The sequence below is a fragment of the Uloborus diversus genome, chromosome 2 (genome assembly GCF_026930045.1).
Source record: "Uloborus diversus isolate 005 chromosome 2, Udiv.v.3.1, whole genome shotgun sequence".
NCBI lineage: Eukaryota > Metazoa > Arthropoda > Arachnida > Araneae > Uloboridae > Uloborus > Uloborus diversus.
The window spans coordinates 123,957,189-123,980,799 of record NC_072732.1 but is presented as its reverse complement, the minus strand read 5'-3'; the positions used below and the strand labels follow the sequence as shown (position 1 = coordinate 123,980,799).

The 23,611-nt window shown below is 34.0% G+C and overlaps 1 protein-coding gene across 1 annotated transcript in view; it reads left to right on the top strand.

Annotated features, from left to right (window-relative positions):
* Window positions 1-2,416: 2,416 nt before the first annotated feature.
* Window positions 2,417-23,611, top strand: part of LOC129217303 (carcinine transporter-like) — a 32,758-nt gene continuing 11,563 nt past the window's right edge. The window contains exons 1-2 of the mRNA XM_054851580.1: window positions 2,417-2,824; window positions 5,267-5,370. Coding sequence (XP_054707555.1) covers window positions 2,417-2,824; window positions 5,267-5,370 — 512 coding nt within the window. The remainder of the gene's footprint in view (window positions 2,825-5,266; window positions 5,371-23,611) is intronic.

Genomic DNA, 23,611 nt, shown 5'->3' with positions numbered 1-23,611 from the left:
ACAGTTCATTGTCGTTCGGGAGAAATAACTCGGACATAGATACATAGGTACATGCGCTCAGTTTTTAATTATATAAGATAGTTGTGGATTTGAAACTTTGTTTTTGTTTTCAACGATATTTTTATAGATTACTAGCTGTACCCGACGCGCGTTGCTACGCCAACAAAAAAATACATCATTATACTGATTTTCATGACAATCGGTTGAACGGGGCAGAAGTTGCTACTCTGCAGTGCCACCTGGTGGCGAGTGGCTTCAATGAGCATATTATGCACCTTCTCCGTGGAAAATACATATATATAGCAATTTTCATAATAATCGGTCCAGGTTATCAAGTGAAGCCGTGACTACACTCAAATTTTGTACTCACGCAGTTTGCAAGATCAATCAATCGCTAAAAATATCAAATAGAAAAAGTTTTAAATCCCCCCGTTGCATGAAAAGCCATAAAACAATAAAGAAAGAATTTATTTGTTCAAACTCAAGAAAAATGGCAACAGCTAACTTCTTATCAATGAGATCTTTCACGCGAATTAATTTCTGCAGCCAATAATTTTATTCGTATTTATCCAATGGATTGTGACCTAAATTGGAATAAAAAAGGAACTATCGATCGGATTTTTTTCGAACTGGTCTATAAACATTCCCAGTGCCAAAAATAACAAACGGTGAAAGTTTCAGCCAAATCTGCCGGGTAGTTTTTGAGTTCATGGATGACATACAGACAAACATTCATTTTTATATACATAGATCACAATTCATACATGCTTTATTTATCTTTTTTTAGCCATACTTAAAAAAATATATATATAAATAAATAAATTAACTTAAAAAGAAAAAAAAAACTAAGAAAACAAAAACATATGTGACTTGGAATTTTGTTTTAAAAGTTGTTAAAAGAAGTTTTTTTTTTCCATTTCCAGAGAAACGAGCCTCCCACTTCCCTAATATCATTGAAGATCATATAAAATTGATTTTTTTTTGGAATTTCAATACAAAAAAAAAAAAAAAAAAAAAATCCGGGAAAAAGTTCCGAATTCCATTTCTCTCCCCAGCGTCATCAAAGATATATATTTATACATATGTTTTCACTTTTAATTCCGAATCAAAAACATCATTGAAGATTTTATAAAACTTTGGTAATTAAAATTCAATATTGAAAAACTGTCGGTGTAGGGTCCGTTGGGCAATAGGAGCAATCGCTCCCAGTGTCCCTCCTATGTATCCGCCCTTGATGTTCATCCGTATTAATTTAGTTCTCCAGAGTAAAACTAGTCAAAAAAGAGAGCCATCAGTACCATTTAATTTATAGTTCATTAAAAAAATCATACTAATCATGCAGTTTCTACAAAATTTTCGTAAATTCATTTTCCAAAACCTTCGGTAATTTTCTTTCGCACTCCACCTTTTCCCCAACCCCCAAATGAATTAAAATACTACTTCAGTGTTCAACATTTCTTTTTGCATCAACAAAAAAAAAAAAAAAAAAAGCAAAGGATAATTTATTATACATTTCGAAAATATTTATAACATTGAAGATTTCTTTACTTTTGGTATTGATGAGCGTTTAGATTTTCCTTTTAGTTCCGAGAGTAAATATATTCGGATGCAATTCTTTATGCCAATTTGTAAGCGTTCCAAGTCTGCGTAAAAACTAGCGTTCAAAGATCTCCCAAGGTTCATGCCAGAGCCCTCCGTTTTCTCGAAGACAGAAGAGGAAAAAGAAATAAAAATAAACAATATCCGTAAGTGATGACGCAAGTAACCTTCGACTCTTCGCGCAATGGCGCGCGGTTCAACTTTCTATAAAAACTCCATTTGTTGTCGGAAAGATGCATTCAGAAAGGTTTGATCCCCTAAGACAAACACTTACCACTGCAGCAGAAAATTTATCAACTTTAATTTATTGGAAGAAAATTGGTGTCAAAAAATCTTTGCGGATCCAAGATTGCGAAGTAGAATTCTTGAAAAATTGAAATAATTTTTGAAGAGAATAAGTATCAACTTGGACTAATTGGAGGAAAACCTATAACGGTATCGAGAAATCTTTGCGGATCCAAGATTGCAAAGTAGAATTTTTGAAGAATTGAAACAATTTTGGAAGGGAATCAGTATCAATAACTAATTGGAAGAAAACCTACGACGGTGTCGAGAAATCTTTGTGGAACCAAGATTGCGAAGTAGAATTTTTGAAAGATTGAAATAATTTTGGAAGAGAATAAGTGTCAACATTGACTAATTGGAAGAAACACCCATGACGGTGTCAAGAAATCTTTACGGAACCAAGATTGCGAAGAAATTTTTTTGAAAAATTGAAATATTTTTGTAAGAAAACAAGCAAGAGAAGAGTCCAACTGTCAAAACTCACAAAGCAGTAAATATTTTACAAAATTCAAAGTCATTAGGCAATTTGACTATGGATTTTGAAACTATTTTGCGAGATGTCGGAGATTTTGGAAGGTATCAGAAATCCTTATTATTGAAATTCATGGTACCGACAACATTTGCTTCAGCATTCTATGTGCTCAATGTGATATTTATGGTAGCAACTCCCGATCACTGGTGTCTAGTACCACAACTGTCTGCTCTTAATCTAACTGAACAGCAAATCAAGAACTTTGCCATTCCAATATTGCCCGAAGGATCTTTTTCAAAATGTACCATGTATGCTTACAACTATGCATCTGTCGCTGCAGAATATAAATCGACCGGAAAACTGCCGGAAATGAACAGTGGTAAGAAAATTCTCATTAAACCTATCCGAAAATGCAATGATGGTTGGGTTTACCAAAAAGAATGGTATGAAGAAACTATTGTCTCCCAGGTAAGTGGGATGTAAAAATTGATTAACTATTTCAAAATAATTAATATTGGTCGTGATATATATATATAAGATAAGCGAAAATTTGTTTCCTTATTTACATGAAACACTTAAATAACTGCATTAATGTATACTCAAGATAGTTTTAAAAGTTCTTTTACTATGTTTTTGAGTAACTATTTTAAGAGCTTGCTTGCAGAAAGAAAATTATTTTGTCGTAAGGTTGATAATTCAATTTTTGCAGTTCAATAAATGTGGCAAACAAAATTCAATTCAACCTTAAAAATATACTGCTACTCAGTGAAAACAGACAAATTTTAAGGGAGAAGATAACTATAATTTTAACACAGCAATTCCTTATTTTAAATTTAGAAGTAACTCTTCAATGCCGATTTTTGAAGTTGTCGAAATATCTCTTTCTACGTCGCAGTATATCTTTTAACAAAATGAATCAACTTCGTAACATAATACTCTCCTTATTTATATTAAACATTAAATAACTGCAACAAGTGATAGCCAAGATAGTTAAAAAATTACTCTCACTATATTTTTGCGTGTCTATTTAAAGAGCTTGCTTACGGAAAGAAAATTGTTTCGTTGTAAGGTGGTAATTTAGTTTTTGAAATTCAATAAATATGGCAAACAAAATTTCATTAACGCAACAAGGGAAAAAAAATATTGCTACTCAGTGAAAATAAACAATTTTTTGAACTTTTAAGGGAGAATATAGTTAAAATTTTAATATTGCAACTCTACATTTTCAATGTACAAGCCACGCTCAAAATCCAACTTTTGAAGTTGTCGAAATGTCTCTTTCTGCATTACAATATTTCAATATTCTTTGTAACATTAAATCCAAAGTTGTAACATAATAATCTTTTCATTATTTAATTTATATAAAACATTTAAATAATCGCATTAATTTATAGTAAAGATAGCTTTAAAAGTTCCCTCACTATATTTTTGAGTTGCTGAGTAGGTTCACGAGCTGATGACAAATTTTTTTACTGTAAGGTTGATAATTTAATTTTTTCAGTTCAATAAATATGGCAGAAAAATTTTTATTGATTCAACATTTAAAAAATATTGTTACTCAGTAAAAACGAACAAATTTTTGAAGTTTAAAGGGAGAAAATATTAAACATTTTAATAATACAACTCTACATTTTGAATTTAGAAGCTACTCTTGAACTCCGATTTTTGAAGTTGCCGAAATATTTCTTTTTACATTCAATTTACTCTTTGCAACGTAATAAAACAACGTTGTAACATAATAATCTCCTTATTTAGGTGAAACATTTAAAAAAAACTGCATTAATTTGTAGTCATGGTAGTTTTAAAAGTTCCTTCACTATATTTTTGAACGACTAGTTCACGAGCTTGCTTATAGAAAGAAAATTATTTGATTGTAAGGTTGTTAATTCAACTTCTGCAGTTCAACAAATATGCACATAAAATTTCATTAATTCAACTTTTAAAATATATTGTTTCGCAGTGAAAACAAACACATTTTTGAAGTTTAAGAGAGAAGAAAGTCAACATTTTAATACTACAACTCTACATTTTGAATCAAGAAGCCACTCTCCAAGTCCGATTTCTTAAGTTGTCAAAATACTTCTTTTTACATTGCGATACTCTTTGTAACATAATAAGTTGTAGGAACTTTGTGATGCTATGAGATAAAAATAGAGAGAGGAGGGGTGTTAACACTTAGACATTTCATTTTTCTAGTTCAAAATATCACTACCTTTATTAGAATACTTTATTTCGAATCACAACGCTCACACAGTTCAAAGTTACCCCACAAAAGGCGAAATAGCTTTTAACCAGGTTAATGATTTATTTCAAATGTTTTTTATAACTATTCTCTCTCAACTGGTTAACTATGCCTCAATTTAGTTTTTCCTCAGTTTTATACCAATAGATATATTAACACTATTAAAACGTAACTGAAGCAGTTAAAAGTACAGACATTGTTGACCAAAGTTATAGCTTAAGCGACTACCCTATTAACAAAAGGGATCCAACTTCTGGTTTCTGAGGGGATAATTTCCTGAAGAGGGGTCATATGTATCATTTTTGAGCCTAACTAGGAGCCTGGGGCAAATCTTTCAAAATGTAAGTCCTCAAAATACAGTTTCAGTCTGTTTTTGGTCACTTTAAATTGCTTCATGACCCCCATGATACCCCTTTGGATCGCACCAGACTATTTATTTAGCGATTAAAACCCTTAGTTTAGTTTAAGAACTTTATTTATTTTAAGAAAGGGCGAGTGCAATTGGGAATTATACGGGAATTCCAAAAAAAGAGAGAGAGATCCTTTTCAATGTATCCGTATCTTTAATTTCCAACATTGTTTAATTCTCGTAACAATTATTCAACTGTTGGCACGATGTTCTATTTTCTGAAATATCAATTAACGGAACTTTTCCATTTCGCTTTCAGTGGGATCTGGTATGTGATAACAATTACCTTCCGAGTCTGGTTCTAACTTTGGCAAATGCGGGAAGCGTTTTTGGAACTTTCGTTTTTTCGATTGTAGCTGACAGGTAAGGGTTTTCACCTCTCTTTTAATCTCAGTTCTCCTGTGATACATTTTCTGATAATACATGTAAACACTTTTTAAGTATTGTTGTTTTCCTGATTCATAGGCAATTAACGTTCTGTGATTCATAATAGTTCAATACTGTGTTCGTAAAAAAAAAGTTGCACCAAAAAAAGTATTGTAAAATTTGCTGGTTATTTAGCTAATTTATTTAGTTTATAAGTGGCAAACAAAAAAGAAGACGGTAAATTTTGTAAATTTAACAAAAAATATATATATCTATACATTAAAAAAGGAAGTTCTCGTGTACTCGTATGACTTTTAGAATTTTGGAAAATCGTAGTAATAAAACAGTTCTGGAGCCATATTTAATTTCAGGAAATTAAGAATTCATGCAAAATGATTAACTTTCTATTTTTTTTCTGATAACCTTAAAGTTACCTGGTAGTAATACTTTTGATTTCATTTATACTGACATCAAGATATTAGTTATTTATTAAACAAATATTTTTAAGTGCTGTTCTGACAGAAAAGAACTTGTGTTGAGAACTCAAACAGATGACGACGTCTTGTTGGTGGCTATTTGACAGTTACTTGAGTACTGATTCCAAAGCAATTTCATTTTATACTATTCCAAAAGTATGAGAATTAAAGAATTTTATTTAAGCAATACCAGAGTAAAATAAGCACTGAGTGTAGAACACCCTTTGTTTTTATCATTTAAAACTAACCTGATTAGGAAAAAAATATTGAGGGTAAAATGAAATCCAGGATTCTGTGATCAGAATAATTTGGGGTGATAACTAGCACGGTCTATATAAGCATATTTGAAGCATTTTTGACACCGAACCCACTGTTCATTCCCCTGATCATTTAAAATTGCCGTGTGTAATCACACATCGGCACCATTTTATTTTCAGCTTCACTTCTACAACCATGGAAAAAATTATAAGGACACGTTGAAAAATGAGTGTCATGTATGAAAATAATCATCAACGGCAAATAAAATCAAACATGATTTACTACTTATAAATAGAAAACATTAGAAACCTGTCAGTATGAAATCAAATTGCAATATAATTGTTAAATCACAAACTAACAAAATGTATTAGATAAAACATGGAAAAAATTATAAGGGCATTAACAAATATGTCCCGAAAAAAGATATTCTACAAAATAACATTTTTTTCAATTATCCTCATCAATCGCCCAGTCGTCGACTCATAAAGTTCAGTTAAAGTTTATTTAGAAAGGTTTTTACACGCCAATTCAGTGGATGACGTTCGTTCGTCTTTATTTGATCATTGTGTCCCATTCCTAGACACTTTTCCAGTTAAAATGCCCCACAGATTCTCTGTGGGGTTTAAATAAAAATTTCTTGGGGACCCGTCGAGAAAAACCACTGAATTGGCCTCAAACCATGAATATGATCCAAAAGACACATGGCAACTTGCATTGGCTTGTTGAAACAAATTATCACCATCTGTGATAAGGGGTGCTTCATGTAATAAATTTTCAGCTAGTATATCAACATATGATTCTGAATTCAAAGGATCTCGAATGGACACATAGGTGGTGCTCCATTAGGTACAAAAAGCTTGCCGACACCCATCACAATACCGCTTCCGAAATACCGTTTTGAAAAAAACATTTCGTTTTGCAAATCATGCCAGTAATGGTGAAAACCATCTGGTCCGTCCAAAAAAAAAAAAGTTATTTTCATCAGAAAATAAGACATATATCCATCGAGACCCAAAAGAAATGTGTTTCTTAGCGAGTTCCAATCAAAGCTTCTTTTGAAGCTTTGTAAATGGTGAACGTGACCGTAGTTTAGCATATGTAACATTGAAATTATTTTGCAAAACATTACGTACTGTTCGGCTAGGGAAAGGTACATTCATTTATCTTTTAATTTGAGTAGAGCTCTGTTTCTTTTTTTTTTTTTTTTGAGTGAGCTATATGAATAATTGCTCATTACTGGCCCTTAGTAAGAGTGGGAAGCTTACCTGCACCGTATTTCTTGCCATACTCTTTTGAATTCTTTACAAAATTGTGAACTACTGTTTCAGATCTGTTTATCTTCCTTGCAATTTCACGTCCACGCATTCCACATTTTTTTTTAAGCAACAATTTGTCACTTTTCTCATTCAGAGAGTTGTGTGCTGTTCGGTCTGATGAAGAACGATATAAAGTGAACAATCTTACTGCGTAGCAGTTTTGGATTATTGTAAATAATCATATGATACGACTAAATATGCAAACATTAGTTTCCGATCTCAAAATAAATGTGTGTCCGAACATTTTTTCCAAGTGGCAAACTGGTAAAACTTTAAAATTGTATGCATTTTAAAAAATTTCAAAAAATCTAAACAAAGTTCGTTTGTAAATGTTTTGTTTCATGTATTTTTATCATGAAAATATTTGCATACTTTCCCAACCAAGTGGAGCCTAGAATTTTCGACTTTTTTCTTGTTCCTATATTTTTTCCATGGCTGTATATGCAGTACAACCTTGTCTATTCTATTGCTCGTATTAAAAATATTTTTTATCAAATGAATGGGTAAATTTAAAATAATAAATAAATAAATGAAAAAAATGAACCAATAAAAAAGAATTTAGTGCATGGGAAGTGAGTGAATAAAACAGTGAATGAATAAGAAAATAAGTGAATAGATGAACAAATACGGAATGATAAAATTAAATGAAGGAAAGGAAATGAAATACATAGAAAAAGGATTTCGTAAGTGATTTATTCAACGGTTGAAAACGAAATAAAGTATTTCACTTTGCCCCATCCACCTTGCCCAACATGTACTTGACTAACTGTACATAAAACACATAATTTAAAATACAATTAAGCACTATATTAAATAAATAAATGTTGCACCAAATATTAGTAGACCAACAAATATTTAAAATGTAACAAGAATTTTATCATACTATAATACCAAAAATATTTTTTGAGTTGCAACAAAACATTACAATGTGAGTATCAGTTTTCGAAAACGGCTTGTATTATCATATTCCTTGGTTTTCAGAGGTAACTTTTCCTGACTATAATACATAGACTACATGTGTTACAACATAATTAAATTATTATCAGATAGGTGGCGCTAAAACCAGAGCAAATATTTCATTCTTTCACTTTGCCCCCGCTATTCCACATTGTCCCACATTCCACTACTTATGGTTTTACTCCCGAGAAAAAATATATATTCAGAACATTACCAGTTTAAAAATTCTTTTAAACAAATCAGAATTAATTACCCGACTGCACTTGCGCGACGCAAAGGAGGATAATGTGTTATGAGTCAATGTATGCATGTATGTTTGTTCCTATGTGGCATTGAAGAGGCTAAACACCTTGGCCAATTTTGATGATTCTAGCGTCAATCGATTTGTCTTAACCTTGGGAATGTCACTAAACGAATGACAGTAATCAAAATTCACCATATCAACAACCAGTCGCTATATTGTCATTTCGGGATCGTGTCGCACCGCTACCTGCGTGCGACACAGCGTGCGACAAATACAGGTAGCGTTTTCACTGCCTGAATTCCTTATTAACAAAGTATATTAATTCAATTTTCATCTTTAACATGTTGCATTTGTTTTTCTCGTGATTCAAGGGACTGAGTTTCGCGATGTGTATTTTCTTGACGGGCTTTTTTAGTTTTGCGAGAGATTTTTGACTGACGACGTTTCCGAGCTCTCGTCATCACGAGTTATACAGGTTGTTTATATAACTGTGGTTGCTTTAAGTTCGTGGATTTTCGCTAAAGGTCAAGCATATGTAGCTTTAAACCGAGTTAGGTCCCTAGAGGGTCTAATATTCAGTAGTTTAGGCCACCGCAAGTTACTTAATAATCATCTTCACGATATAAACTCTCTCAATGAAATGACAGCATTGCGAAATTTACCGTCTTATAATCATAATAAGTAAGTAAATGCAAATTATCTAAAAAGTGTAAAATAAAAAAATAATTATTAAATAAAAAAAAAACCCCGACTGCGTAAAAACCAAAAAAAAAAAAAAAAAAAACTAAAGAGAAAAAAATATCAGCGCAGTAGTTTAGAATGTTATTACGAACTACTGAATAACTTCACCATTGAAATAGTTTTATAATCGATACACACATAAGACAAATTATAAGTTCAAAAGCAGAATAAAAGGATCAACAATCGGGGCCATTCAAATTTTACAGGGTTCCTTGATTGGTCAAAAAGAAATGATCCCGACTGCTGATTCTTCTATTGTGCTTTTGATTTATGATTTGTCTTATGTGTGTAGATTATATATAAAACTATTTCAATGGTGTAGTTATTCAGTAGTACTTAATAACATTCTAAACTACTGGGCTTATTTTTTTTTCTTTTTAGTTATTTAATTATTATTATTATTATTATTTTTTTTTTTGGTTTTTACACAGACGAATTTTTTGTTTATATTTAATAATAACAATAATAATAATTATTTTTAATGGTAAATGGTATCAGACCACATGTGCGTACTAAACAATGTCTCTTGAAAACATTACTTATGAAAACAATGTATATAACCAACAGTTAAATTTAATTTCGACACCGACTTCGAGCAAAGGCGCTGCTTTTAAATGACTTCTATTTTTAGATCTCCGCGAATTTCGTCTAGGAAAATGTTGACCTCGTAGCTGCGCAGGTCGTAAACAATTTCGTAAGGAGTATAACCTACGTTTTTATAGTCAGACGAAAACTCTATTTCATCTTGTTTGCAAACAGTCCAGGTACATTCTCTTTCAAAATGGTTCGGTTAAGTGTCAAAAGAATTAAACAATAGAATGCTTTATAGCTCCAAAGCAAAAAGGAAGGTGCGAGGAGGGGAGGGATACGTATAACGTGTGTGTCTGTCTATCACATTGTAAACCCTAACATTGAGTCAATTTTGATTTTTAATTTTTAAATTTTTTTAAGGTGACTAGATCGAGAACTGCTTTCTTAATAGTTTTTTCTCAAACTATGGCCTGTGAAACTGGTCCATATGATATGGTTTTATTGTTTGAAAGGTGACTTAATCGGGAGCGCTCTTTGGAACTGCTGCCAATCTACTGTCCGTGGACCATGTGAGACCGGCGACGCTTATCAGTGTAACCCGAGAAATATAAACCGAAGAAAGATAAACTTATGATTTGAAACCTTCTAAAACAACTTAATTTGGTTCTAAGAATGACTGTTGAAAATTTGAAGTCAAACACTCGGAAATTAGTCAGAAATCCGACTTACTCTTATGGAAGCCCTATGTTCACAATAACCGCTTCCCTCCTTTTAAATCTGACTCGGTACGGCTTTGGCCACTAGAGGGCGCCTGTGATGAAGGGAGTTTTATTGCTGCTAATTAGATAAGTAAGTGTTTTCTTACTATATTTTTTTATTATTACTGCCTAGTTTTAGTTTTTTTACTGTACTTTATCATATAATTTAGTTTTATTGTGTTATGGGGACTCATTTTCGCTGTTATTGTATTCTTGAAGTGTTTTTGCATTTTTTGGAGCTAAGCCAAACATGTGCTGATCTCCTGGTTTTTGATTTTGTGTGCTTTGTTGCGTGTAGCAACTCTGTTTATTTACTGCTGTTTTTCGTATTTATTTTGTGTTTTTTGCATTTTTATCTTTCTGATTTGCCTTTTGGAGTATATTCACTGAGTAGAAATGAGATGCTTTATGAAAGAGTTAAAGAGTGGGAAGGGGGACAGGTGGATCTCTTGTGACTTATGTCATATGTTATGCCTGTATAAGGGGAAGAATGAGTCTGTTTTTCAGGAGGATCATATTTGCACTAAATGTGCTGAACTCTCAGACTTAAGACTTCAGATGCTAACTTTGGAAGCCCAGTTAGAATTAGGTTGTAGGCCAGTTGTAGAGGGTATAAATGATCCAGAGATTCAGGGGGACGTTTCAAATGAGGAGTTGGACTGGGAAACTAAGGGTGTAATTTTGGGGGAATCTATGGTAAGGGAGGTGGGTAACACTGTTCGGAGAGTAAAGCGTAAGGTGGCTAGGTGTTCAGGGGCGCCGACTTGCAAAAATTATTGGGGGGGGGGGGGCGGACATAATCGGACGGTTAGGGGATTACGTAAAACCTCAGAGGTCCCCCCACCCCAAATAAAGGTCAAATTTTTGTACCTTGAAAATGCCATATTTTCAGGTGTGTATAATTTTAACAAACAGTATGTGACACGACGTTTTCGAAGCAAAAGAATCTAAAAATTGGTTTACAAATTTTCTGATTCAACTTTTAAATCACATCACTTGTCTTAGTAAGAGATTTTTTGTTCTATTTTACGGGGAGCCGTGCAGTGCCGTAGCTAGGCATTGATATTATAAGGTAGGAAGGACACTTGACTTGAATGGAAGGGCACTACCAGAAACGCCGTTTTTTAAAACAATGGGAGGAGGGGTAAACCGGGGGAAATTTTCTAAATTTGAGATGAGAGATAGTGAGTTTTAAATTTTTTTTAAGCATTTTAAAGTCATATAATCAACATTATAACTCCAAAACTCGACAACCCTGACACATATTTTTTGGCTTTGAAAAAGGGAAAAAATAAATACAAACACGCACAGTATTTTCGTAAAAAGGTAATTTAATTTACGTATGTTTTTTTTAAAGAGCAGTTGGTTTTTTCATTAGTTATACCGGCTAACATATTTAAGTGTAAACGCAGTCTCTCAATGTCTAGGTTATTTTTGAAAACTCAGTTGATTTTTCAAAATTTGTTTCACTTGTGTTTAATAAAAGCAAGCACTCTTGTTCAACTGCAATGATCTGTGTGAGTCCAATTGATGTAAACCGCCCAAAAATGCAAGATTGTACAATTTTTCAAACCTCATTGTATAGTTCCTTGTAGTACTCCTTTGGGATTTTGAAAGCATGCGGTGAGCTGGCTTCGTTGTTTTCATACTTCTTTGGTATACGTCGATTCCGAGGAAGCGAAGGATCATCATTTTGTGAAGATTTTTTTTTTTTTTGAACACCATCCCCAAAAGTATTCGAAACTATCACGCCTCCCATTTAATATACAAATCAAACAGATCATCAACACTTAGATGAGCTCGCCGCAGCGCTGCCCACCGGCAACAGATTTGACCCGTAAGTTCGCGCACTGGAACAAATTCTAAGTGTGCTTGCAGCACTTATAATACCATCATTATTCACAATACTCGTTTTCAGTTAATCTGCTTACTACCGTAATAATTATTTGTTTTAATTCATTACTGAATGTATTTTACAAGGTAAACTATCTTCAAACAAGGGAAATAAAAGATAAATTTATGAGTTTAGAAAACATAATATAACTAATACTTTTCTTGATTTATTGGGGGGGCTCTGCCCCCTCAAAAATATTTTTGAGGGGGCTCGGGCCCCCTCAGGCCCCATGGAGTCGGCGCCACTGTAGGTGTTGTTTACCAGGGGCTCGGGTAAAAGACGTTAGTAAAGTTGCTGAAAAGAAGGAAGTCAATAAGGAGGACATGGTTACTTTGTGGGTAGGAACAAATGATGCATGATACAGTAAAAATGAGGAGTTTTCTAAGGAATGGGAATCTCTGTTGGATAAAGCAACCAGCTTTTCGACGAATGTCCAAGTGGTTGGTTTGCTTCCCTAGTATGGAGTGCATAGGAGCTTGCTAAATCAACGTGCTAGGTGTATGAACCTGCTACTCAAGTCAATTTGCGGAAAGCGCAGTATCAGGTCCATTAAAGTATAGAGTCATTGTAAACGGGATTGGATTGCTAGGGATGGCCTGCATCTGAGCTCTACAGGGGTCAAAATGGTTAGTGAATTAATTTTAGGGGCTTCGGAGTGTCAAAAAACTAAGTTGGAATGGGGGTCATGGTTCAAGCATCAGGTATCGAGAGGATGAAAAGTTTTTGGGTATTACTAGAAATTGAAATAAAGTGTCGAACAAGAGTAGTAGTTTTAACAATTGTGATTTAAAAAAGTTCAGGGTGTTAAATAAAAACAATTTAGGCATGCTCAAAGTTTTCTATACCAATGCTCGCAGTATTAGGAACAAGATGGATGAATTGAAAAGCATAGTTATAGATGAGAAGTTGGATGTTATTGGAACTACAGAGACATGGGCTACTGAATTTGACGCAGAGTTATTACATATTGCTGGGTATAATTTGTTGCGACAAGATAGAGTAGGCAAAAGAGGTGGTGGGGTTTTATTTTATGTTAGACACAATTTCATGTGCAATGAATTGGTCATAAATGATAAACCTACTGATATTGATATGGTTTGGCTGGAGTTGATGAAAAATAAGGGCAAAACCTACGCTTTGGTAACATTTATAGGCTATAGGCCCCCTAATTCAAACCGGGGACAAGATGAACAGATGTATCGTATTATTAGTGACATGTCCAGTAAGGGATTAGTTATCATAATGGGGATTTCAATTTTCCGGGTATTCATTGGAATAATTTTTATCCTGGTAATGGCAAAGGAGAGGAATTTTTAAAAGTAATTGGTGATTATTTCTTAGATTAAGTTGTAACTCAGGCAACTCGAGAGGAGGCGATTTTGGATCTAGTTTTTTGTGACATAGGAAGTTTTGTTCAGGGGTTGTGTGTAGGGATCATATTTGAGATAGTGATCATTGTTAGAAACTGTATGTTGCCCACTTCCTCCTCTAGACGGCGCTGTCGCCAAACCAGGAACTTTAATTCCTTATTAGAACTCTTTCTCACTTCTCTCTTACTGCTTATACTGTAAACATGTAGCGCTGTAGTATATATTAAATTTGTGTTTCTTAGTTTAGAACGAGTTATGGTTTTAATGTGTTCGTGAATATACATCTATGGGTATCAGTCATTTAGCGGAAGATTCCTCCAACATGTAATTTGGACTATAGATATACAAAACAGATGAAGAACATATGATAAGGTAAGCTGCATGCTTCCTTAACTGCATTCATTTAGATGGCTTTCTAAGAACGAGTTAATAGACATTTCATGTTTATTTAATTCTAATAGATTATGAGACTGAAAGTCTATAAATAAATGCAGCATTAACTATTTAGATAAAAATAAGTTATATTCATATATTGTTTTGCATCTAGTTAAATTATCTATAAAATGTCTCTGCTAAAAGATAACAACCCTCAAATCACTAAGCTAAATAATTCCAATTACTCCATATGGAAGTTTAGAATGGAAATGATATTGATTAAAGAAGATTTAATTGATTTAGTAGAAGATGAACCACCCGCATCACCAGATAACAAGTACTTAAAAAGAGACCGCCAGGCGCGAGCACTAATAAATCTTTTTATTGAAGATTCTCAAGTAATTCACATTAAATATGAAACCACCGCAAGAAATACTTGGCAAAAATTAAAATCTATTCACGAAAGAGTCAATTTATCAAATAAGCTATTCTTGTTGCGAAAGTTATATGCGACGAAGATGTGCGAGGGAGGAGACATGAATAAACATGTTGCCGAAATTCTCGAATTAATTGATAAACTTAAAGCAGTAGGAAAAGATATAAAAGATGATGAAATAGCCGCTTTACTACTGGTATCTGTCCCAAAATCGTACGATAATTTAATAACCGCTTTAGAAGCAAGACCGGAAACAGAGCTAACTTCCGAGTTGATAAAAAACAAATTAATCGATGAATATAATAGAAGAAAGGAACAAGATGTGTCAGAAAATAGTTTTACGCAAGCATTCAAATCTAACATGTCATTGATGAATAAGAAGCCGAATAATGTCGGAAAATTCTGCACTTATTGCAAGAAAAATAATCATACAAGAGATACATGTTATCATCTTAAAAATAAAAATAATCTCAATCGCAAAAATAAATTTTCACAAGAAGAATCGAAAGTAAAACGCAATAACGAAAGATCTTCAGTTTGCATGAAAGTAAAAAATAAAGATCAATTGCATTCAACCGAGATGAGTAATCCGCGAAATCCCGTCTCAACGCCCACGCGTTATGAAAAAGAAACCAATAAATTAGACGGACAAGGAAGTAGCAGCTACATCGCACGCTCGGAAAAAATCCCAGCAATTAATACCGAGATATGTCTATCTTCAATGATAAACACCGCTAAATATCCATTTTACATTGATTCGGGATGCACATCGCATCTAATTAAAGAAAAGGAACTGTTTTCATCACTCGTAATTAATGATGATCCTGTTAAAGTTATAATCGCTGATGGGAGAATCCTACACTCGCAAGGAATAGGCGAAGTTAAAATTACAACGAAAACAGAAAGCGGAGTATTTGACATAACCTTGAAGAATGTATATTTTATTCCTGAACTTGAAAGTAATTTATTATCAGTTAAATGTATGACAGAAAAAGGATTTCTAGTGCATTTCGAAAGAAAAAAATGTTATGTTAGAAAAAATGGCATTATTTACTTAGAAGCAATTTCTTTAAATAATAGTCTGTACGAAGTGATTTTTAACGAAGATATTAAAGTAAACTACGTATCAAACTGCCAGAATAATAATTGTATAACTCTATGGCATAAAAGGTTAGGACATAGAAACACCCAAGCAATAAAACAGTTGGTGAAAGAAAATTTGGCCGATGGGATTCAAATTGATAGTTGTGAACAGATCAAGGACTGCCGTACTTGCATAGAAAATAAACTTAGTGAGTTCCCATATCCTAAAGAATCTAAACACAGAGAAAAAGAGTTAATGACCCTCGTCCACTCTGACTTATGCGGACCACTTCAAGATGCAAGCGTTGGTGGAAAACTTTATTTCCTCACTTTTATTGACGATTTCTCCCGCTTTACAATGATTTACCTTCTTACAAGAAAGAGTGAAGTCTTATCTAAACTGAAGGAATACATTGCAGTAACAAAGAATAAATTTGGGAAATCGATGAAGATTTTAAGAACGGACAATGGCGGAGAGTACACAGGAAAAGAATGTGAAGAATTCCTTAAAGAACAGGGAATAGAACACCAATTAACGGTACCGTACTGTCATCAGTCAAATGGGGTCAGTGAAAGAAAGAACAGATCTTTGACAGAAATGACAAGATGTCTTCTTTCAGAAGCCAAATTACCAAATCGTTTTTGGGGTGAAGCAGTCTTAACAGCCAACTACCTACAAAACAGGTTGCCAACCAAAGCTAACAAAAAGACACCGTACGAGCTATGGACCGGAAGAAAACCCGATCTATCAAACATAAGAACATTTGGATCAAAAGCCTATGCTTATGTCAACAAATCTAAACGAAGAAAATTAGATAAAACATCTGTAGAAGGAATTTTCATTGGATATGATAATCGAAGCAAAGGATACAGAATATTAACTTCTGACCAGAAGGTAATAATATCAAGAACTGTCAGATTTGTTGAAGATAATCGAGATGAGGTAGAAACACCAGTTATTTCTGCAAGGAAAGAAGAAGAGAGTACAGAAAATGATCTGGAAGAAGAAAATACAGAAACTGATGTGGAAGATGAAACTATTGAAGAGGACTCTTCAACGACACCTCTACGAAGATCCGAAAGAAGCACAAAAGGCATACCACCAGAAAGATTATGCTATTACTCCAATACTGATATCAATTATACACCAAAGAGTTGGAAAGAAGTTCAAGACCTTCCAGAAAAGCAAAGAGAAAAATGGATCCAAGCCACAAAAGAAGAAATGAAATCTTTGTATGAAAACAACACATGGGAGTTAGTCGATTTGCCAGTTGGGAAGAGAGCAATTGGATGTAAATGGACTTTCAAAACAAAATTAAACTCCAAGGGCGAAATAGAACGATGGAAATCTAGGTTAGTTGCATTAGGATATAGCCAAAAATTTGGTGAAGATTTTGAACTGACATTCGCACCAGTTGTAAAATATACAACAATTAGAGCATTTTTCTCATTAGCAGCATACAAAGGTCTGAAGATAAAGCATATTGACATCAAAACAGCATTTCTATATGGAGACTTAAAAGAAGATATCTACATGAAACAACCAGAAGGATATGTAGATCCGAAACAAAAGGATAAAGTGTGTAAACTAAAGAAAGCCATATATGGATTAAAGCAAGCTGCAAAAGCATGGAACGAAAAGATTGGAGAAGTATTACTGAAATACTCTTTTGAACAAAGTAAATGCGATCCCTGCTTATTTATTCACAAAAGCAAACAGTTGTACATAATACTTTATGTAGATGATATCCTAATTGCCGGAAAGAAAGAAAAAGAAGAAAACATGAATTGGATAATTAACATGCTGAGAAAACATTTCGAAGTAAAAGACCTAGGAGAAGCAAACTACTATCTAGGAATAAATGTTGAAAAGAAAGAAGATGGAAGCTATTGTCTAAGCCAAATGAACAAAATAGAAGAAATAATTGAGAAATTTAACTTAAGAGATTCAAAACCAACTTATACACCAATGGAAACTGGATACTTAAAATTAGAAGGAGAAGATGACTTACTACCAGATAATACAGAATATAGACAAGCAATCGGAGCCCTACTATACATATCAAGTGTAACAAGACCCGATATATCACTAGCAGTAAACTTGCTAAGTAGAAGAAACGAAAAACCAAGACAACGAGATTGGAATGCAGTACAACGAGTCATCCGATACCTGAAAACAACAAAATATATAAAGCTAACAATTAGCAAAGATGAACCAATTCTGACTGCATATGCAGATGCAGATTGGGGAAATGATTTGACAACAAGAAAGTCGACAGGGGGAAATGTCTTCAAAATCGGAAAAAATTGCATCGCATGGAATTCCAAAAGGCAAAATTGCGTTGCTATGTCATCAACAGAAGCAGAATATATATCAGCAGCAAACGCAGCTCAAGAGTTGCAATGGCTGATCAAACTCACTGATGATCTGGGACTTTCTCAGAAACTGCCCATCACATTATTTGAAGACAACATTTCCTGTATAAAATTATCACAGACAGATAGAAACAACTGTAGGACAAAAGCAATAGACGTGAAATATCATCTGTTGAGAGACCTTCAAGAAAAAGGAGTGTTAAAGGTCATATATCTACCAAGCCAAGAAATGGTTGCAGATGCCTTTACAAAGCCTCTAGCAAAACCTCTATTTGAGAAATTTCGCTTAGAACTTGGACTAATGTAGTGTTCAACACACAAGGGGGAATGTTAGAAACTGTATGTTGCCCACTTCCTCCTCTAGACGGCGCTGTCGCCAAACCAGGAACTTTAATTCCTTATTAGAACTCTTTCTCACTTCTCTCTTACTGCTTATACTGTAAACATGTAGCGCTGTAGTATATATTAAATTTGTGTTTCTTAGTTTAGAACGAGTTATGGTTTTAATGTGTTCGTGAATATACATCTATGGGTATCAGTCATTTAGCGGAAGATTCCTCCAACATGTAATTTGGACTATAGATATACAAAACAGATGAAGAACATATGATAAGGTAAGCTGCATGCTTCCTTAACTGCATTCATTTAGATGGCTTTCTAAGAACGAGTTAATAGACATTTCATGTTTATTTAATTCTAATAATCATAACTGCATTAGGTTCCGGATTAAATTTGTAGTGTACAAAGAGGATAATTTTAGGTTTGGCCCAATGTCAGAAACACTGATTTTGTTGCACTTAGGCAGAGCTTGATAGAGGTTTTTTCGTCAGGATTGGAAAATAGCGACTTAGATCAGCAGTGGACGGAATTAAAAGAAAAACTTGCTAAAACAGTTGGGGATTATGTTCCATTTAGGAGAAAAGGTGTTAGTACTAAAATTTATCCCATGTGGTTTTCCAGGAAGACTAAAGAAGCTCTAAATTATAAGCAAGCCGCTTTTCGTCAGTTAAAAGAAACTGGTCAGAGTGCAGAGCGGCTCCAGTATGGTAAGGCAAGGCGAAATTTTAAGTATTTGATACGGATTCAGAAAAGGGAATTGGAGCAAAGGCTAGCAGATGACATTAATGGGAACACTACACAGGTTTTTTGCTCACGCTAATCACGGAAAGCTCGAAACAGTCGAATATGGCCATTGGTTGATGAGTATGGAAATTTAATCCAAAACGATAGGGATATTGCAAATGTTCTAAATAACTTTCTTTCCAGTGTGTTTTACGATATCTGTATCTCAACAGTTGACATTAACAAGACACAAGCTATTATACATATTGAGGATTTTGTATTTTCCAGGGGTGAGGTTCTATTTCATTTGAAAAAGATTAAAGCAACTAAAGCAACGGGACCAGATTATATTTATCCAAAAATTTTAGTTGAATGTGCAGAGGAATTAGTGGATGTTATTTTAAATATTTTCAATGCTTCTTATAACTCGGGGACAGTGCCAGAGGACTGGAAGCTGGCTAACATAACGTCACTCTTTAAGAAGGGGTCTAAAGGTAATGCTGGGAATTATAGACCTGTAAGTTTGACTTCAGTGATTTGCAAGATTTTCGAAGCTTTGATCAAAATTAAGATCATGAATTTCTTAGAGACTAATAGTCTATTGACTAATTTGCAGTATGGTTTCAGGAAAGGTAAAAATCCTGTGTTACTATTTTACTGCATTTCTACAAAGTTTCCTCAACTTTAAATAACAAAAAAAAAAAAAAAAAAAAAAAAAAATGTGGATATTGTTTATATTGATTTTCAAAAAGCTTCTGACAAGGTACCGCATGTTGCTCTTGTCAGCAAACTAGCTGACATAGGAATAGGAGGAAAAACATTACTTTGGGTTAGAAATTGGCTCACTGGTGGGAAAGCAAAGAGTAGTTGTGGGAAGAAATCGTTCTAAATGGAGTGATGTTTTAAGCGGGGTTCCTCGGGGATCAGTTTCAGGGCCTCTTTTGTTTATTATCTTTATGAATGACATCAATCATAATATTTCTGGAATCATGAATTGTTTTCCTGATGATGTAAAAGTGATGGGGATTGTCGAAAATGAAGAACAAGTAAAACAGCATCAAGAGGATTTAGATCATATTACTAAGTGGGTGGATAAATTGGTATGGCATTTAATGTAGGAAAATGTCAAGTGCTACACTTAGATCATGGAAATAAGTGTACGAGTTATAGTTTACAGAGTTCAGTCATTAGTCAGGCAGAAAATGTTATGGATCTGGGTATCTTAATAAATCAGGACTTCAAATTTAGTGAACAGTGCAGCATTGCAAGTAACAAAGTCAACAAAATGCTTGGGTTTATCAATAGATCTATTTCAAACAAATCTAAGAAGTTTCTTCTGCGTTATATATGAGTTTAGTAAGACCTCATTTGGAGTATGCTGTTCAGATTTGGTCGCCTAACTTGATTGGAAAGGGTTCTTCCTTTCTAGTCCAAAGGGGGGGGGGGATATTTATGTACTGGAAAGGTTCAAAGAAGGGTCATTAGACTAGTAAGAGGATTTTCAGATTTAGATTATGATACCAGACTTAATAGGCTTAATATGTATAGCCTGGAGCAAAGGAGAGTCAGAGGGGACATGATTCAGTTATTTAAATTTATCAAAATGAAAGATGTTAATGGATTAAATATTTGCACGGAAATCAGGACGAGGGGTCATTGTTTTAAGCTATTTAAATCTCAAGTTAACCTGGAAATCAGGAAAAATCTACTACTTCAGTAGTCTCGTGGGCACTTGGAACAGCTTACCGGCAGAGATGGTAATGAGCAAGGGGGTGGATCGCTTTAAGAGCGCCATTGATCTTCATTGAGGACTAATTAATTGACTAGGACCAGCCTAGCTGGGCCCAGAGCCTGTTGCTGGTCGCCAAATTTGTATTTATAATAGGCACTGGGGTTTCCTAAGCCACATAATAACGAAAGCAATAACAGCAAACTTCCATAAGTTCTGAATAATAAAGTGTGTGTGTTTTTGGCGGGAGATTGCGTTCGTTACTTTCTATGCTAAGCAAAGCATAAAACATTTTAAGTGTGAGTGTTGTAACACGTACCTTCCATGAAATTGTTCAGCACAAATTAGATTGAAATATGAAACATAAGTAAATGAAGCGTTCTTGTTGCACTATATCCACAGGTCTTGGATAATGAATAGGTTTGGGGTCCCTGAATGACTAAAATTGTTTTAGACAGTGGTTATACTGTAAGGTGTGACGACAAGGCGCCTCGGAAAAGCATTTGGTCTAAGGACCCCGATATCTCAATCAATCTCTAGTTATCTTATACCCTATATCCCTGGTTCTAATTCTCCCTTGATAGGAGTTTATAAGGAAACCTAATAGGAGTTTGCCTGATTTTCTTTTATTCAGTACGGAATTGACGGAACCAAAAAAAAAGAAAAAAGCAATTAGCTCGAAGATGCTGCACGCTAAGTGTAGTGCGAAGAGTTCAGTTACTATGTTACAATGTTAAGTTGGATAATGTTTTGAAATCATACCTCAATAAAATTTAACTTATTAACACTCTTAGAGCCATCTGCCTTGTCTAGTGGTCAGAGAAATCTGATTGCGACAGGAAAGTCCGGGTTCGAATCCCGGCTCGGGCATGAACGTACTTTCTCTCTCCTGTCCTTGTCCTTTCTTTGTGTGTGAATGTGTTGTTATGCTGTGAATGGTTGCCTACCCTATAAACGGGTCCTTATGGGATGCGTGTACTGTAGAAGTCGGACTTTACATCAAATTACGGTACAGTTGGAAAAGTGAAGCAGCGCACTCCAAATTGCCTTCCTAGCAGGCACACAACAACAAAACTCTTAAAGTCGAATATTTTGTCTGATTATTGATAAATATTACTCGCAATAGTACATTTTTAGAACCCGTTTGAATTTCGAAGCTTTTACAAAATTCTAATATTGTCAGTTTTTGCAAAAATAATGATAAATATGATCACACAAACAATACGCTGAATTAATATCGATCGAACCCTTGAAAATAAATAATATGCTGCGAAGACGGAGGAAAAATAACCGACTCTTGCTCTTACTCCGACTGTAGGAATTTTAGAGCCTGCGACTCAGATTCTGACTTCTTTGCTCCAAAATGCATCCGAAGTCGATTCTTGCTCTGTTGTTCTAGCAGAGTATCAGACAAAATGATCGACTCCGACTCCTTTACTTCAAAATCAGTTCGAATCCAACTCCGCAGTTCTGGTTATGTTATAATACCCACACCAATTCTAAATGATCGAAAAATGGATTTTTAATGCGAGGCATTTCTGTCTGACGAATTTAATTTCGCTTCAAAATCTTCTCCATTGACGGAAAAACAGATTGTTACACGTTCTCATCATTCGTTAGATCCACGTGATTTACTTATGATGACATCAAATTGTCGTGTATCACAAGAGCTTTTTCGATGTTACGTAGAATTTCTTTCGTGAGAGTGACAGTTTCCTTTTTACTGCTTTTGAAATGGTTATCTATTAATTTAAAAGGTTTTAAAGTTGGTTTCTTATCTCATTTTCTTGCTCGTATCACACGGTTTGGATAAAGGCAGGTCAAGGTGTAAGGGCAAGTCAATATATTGGAGCGCTGAGTAAAAGCCAAAAGAAATTTCCGAACTCTTTTCAGAAAACAAAAGTGGTTGTTATGTCAATCAATGGAACTTTTATCTTTGCTCATCCACGTGTCGAGGAAAAAGAAAATGTGTTTTAACTAGGGTTCTTCTGCTTATAGGGTCGGCGAGAAAAATCTTAACATTTGGTTGGCAATTAAAAACTTTACATGCAAACTTCTTGTCATGATTTTACTTGGCATGCTCCCTCGTGATTTGGCCGAATGCCAAATATTCGGCCACAAAATGTAAAAAAAAAAAAATTTCCGGCACTGTACAAACTATGTAGAATTTATTTTTCATATTTTTGTATAATATTCGGCCAGATTGTAGCCGAATACTCGTATTCGGTCAAATTATTAGAGGGCATGCCAAGTAAAATCATGTCAAGAAGTTTGCATGTAAAGTTTTTAATTGCCTTCCAAATGTAAAGATTTTTTTTTTTTTGCCGGCACTGTACTTTTCGATACTTGGTATTGGTATCGTATTGAATGTCGCTGTCGGTATCGATATTACATCGAAGAAAGTAGTAGTGTTATGTGAGGGGGTTCGGGCTTATAACACTCTTGCATAAAAAAGTTAAATTTATAACAGCACAGTGCTAAGTAAAAATATATCTTTCAAAAAAACTGCAATTTATGTGGTTCTACAGTTAAACCTATCTATTTATCATTTCATATTTATCGATTTATATCGATTTATATGCATTTATATATTTATCAATCTATATGTCTATCTATTTATCTAACTATTCAT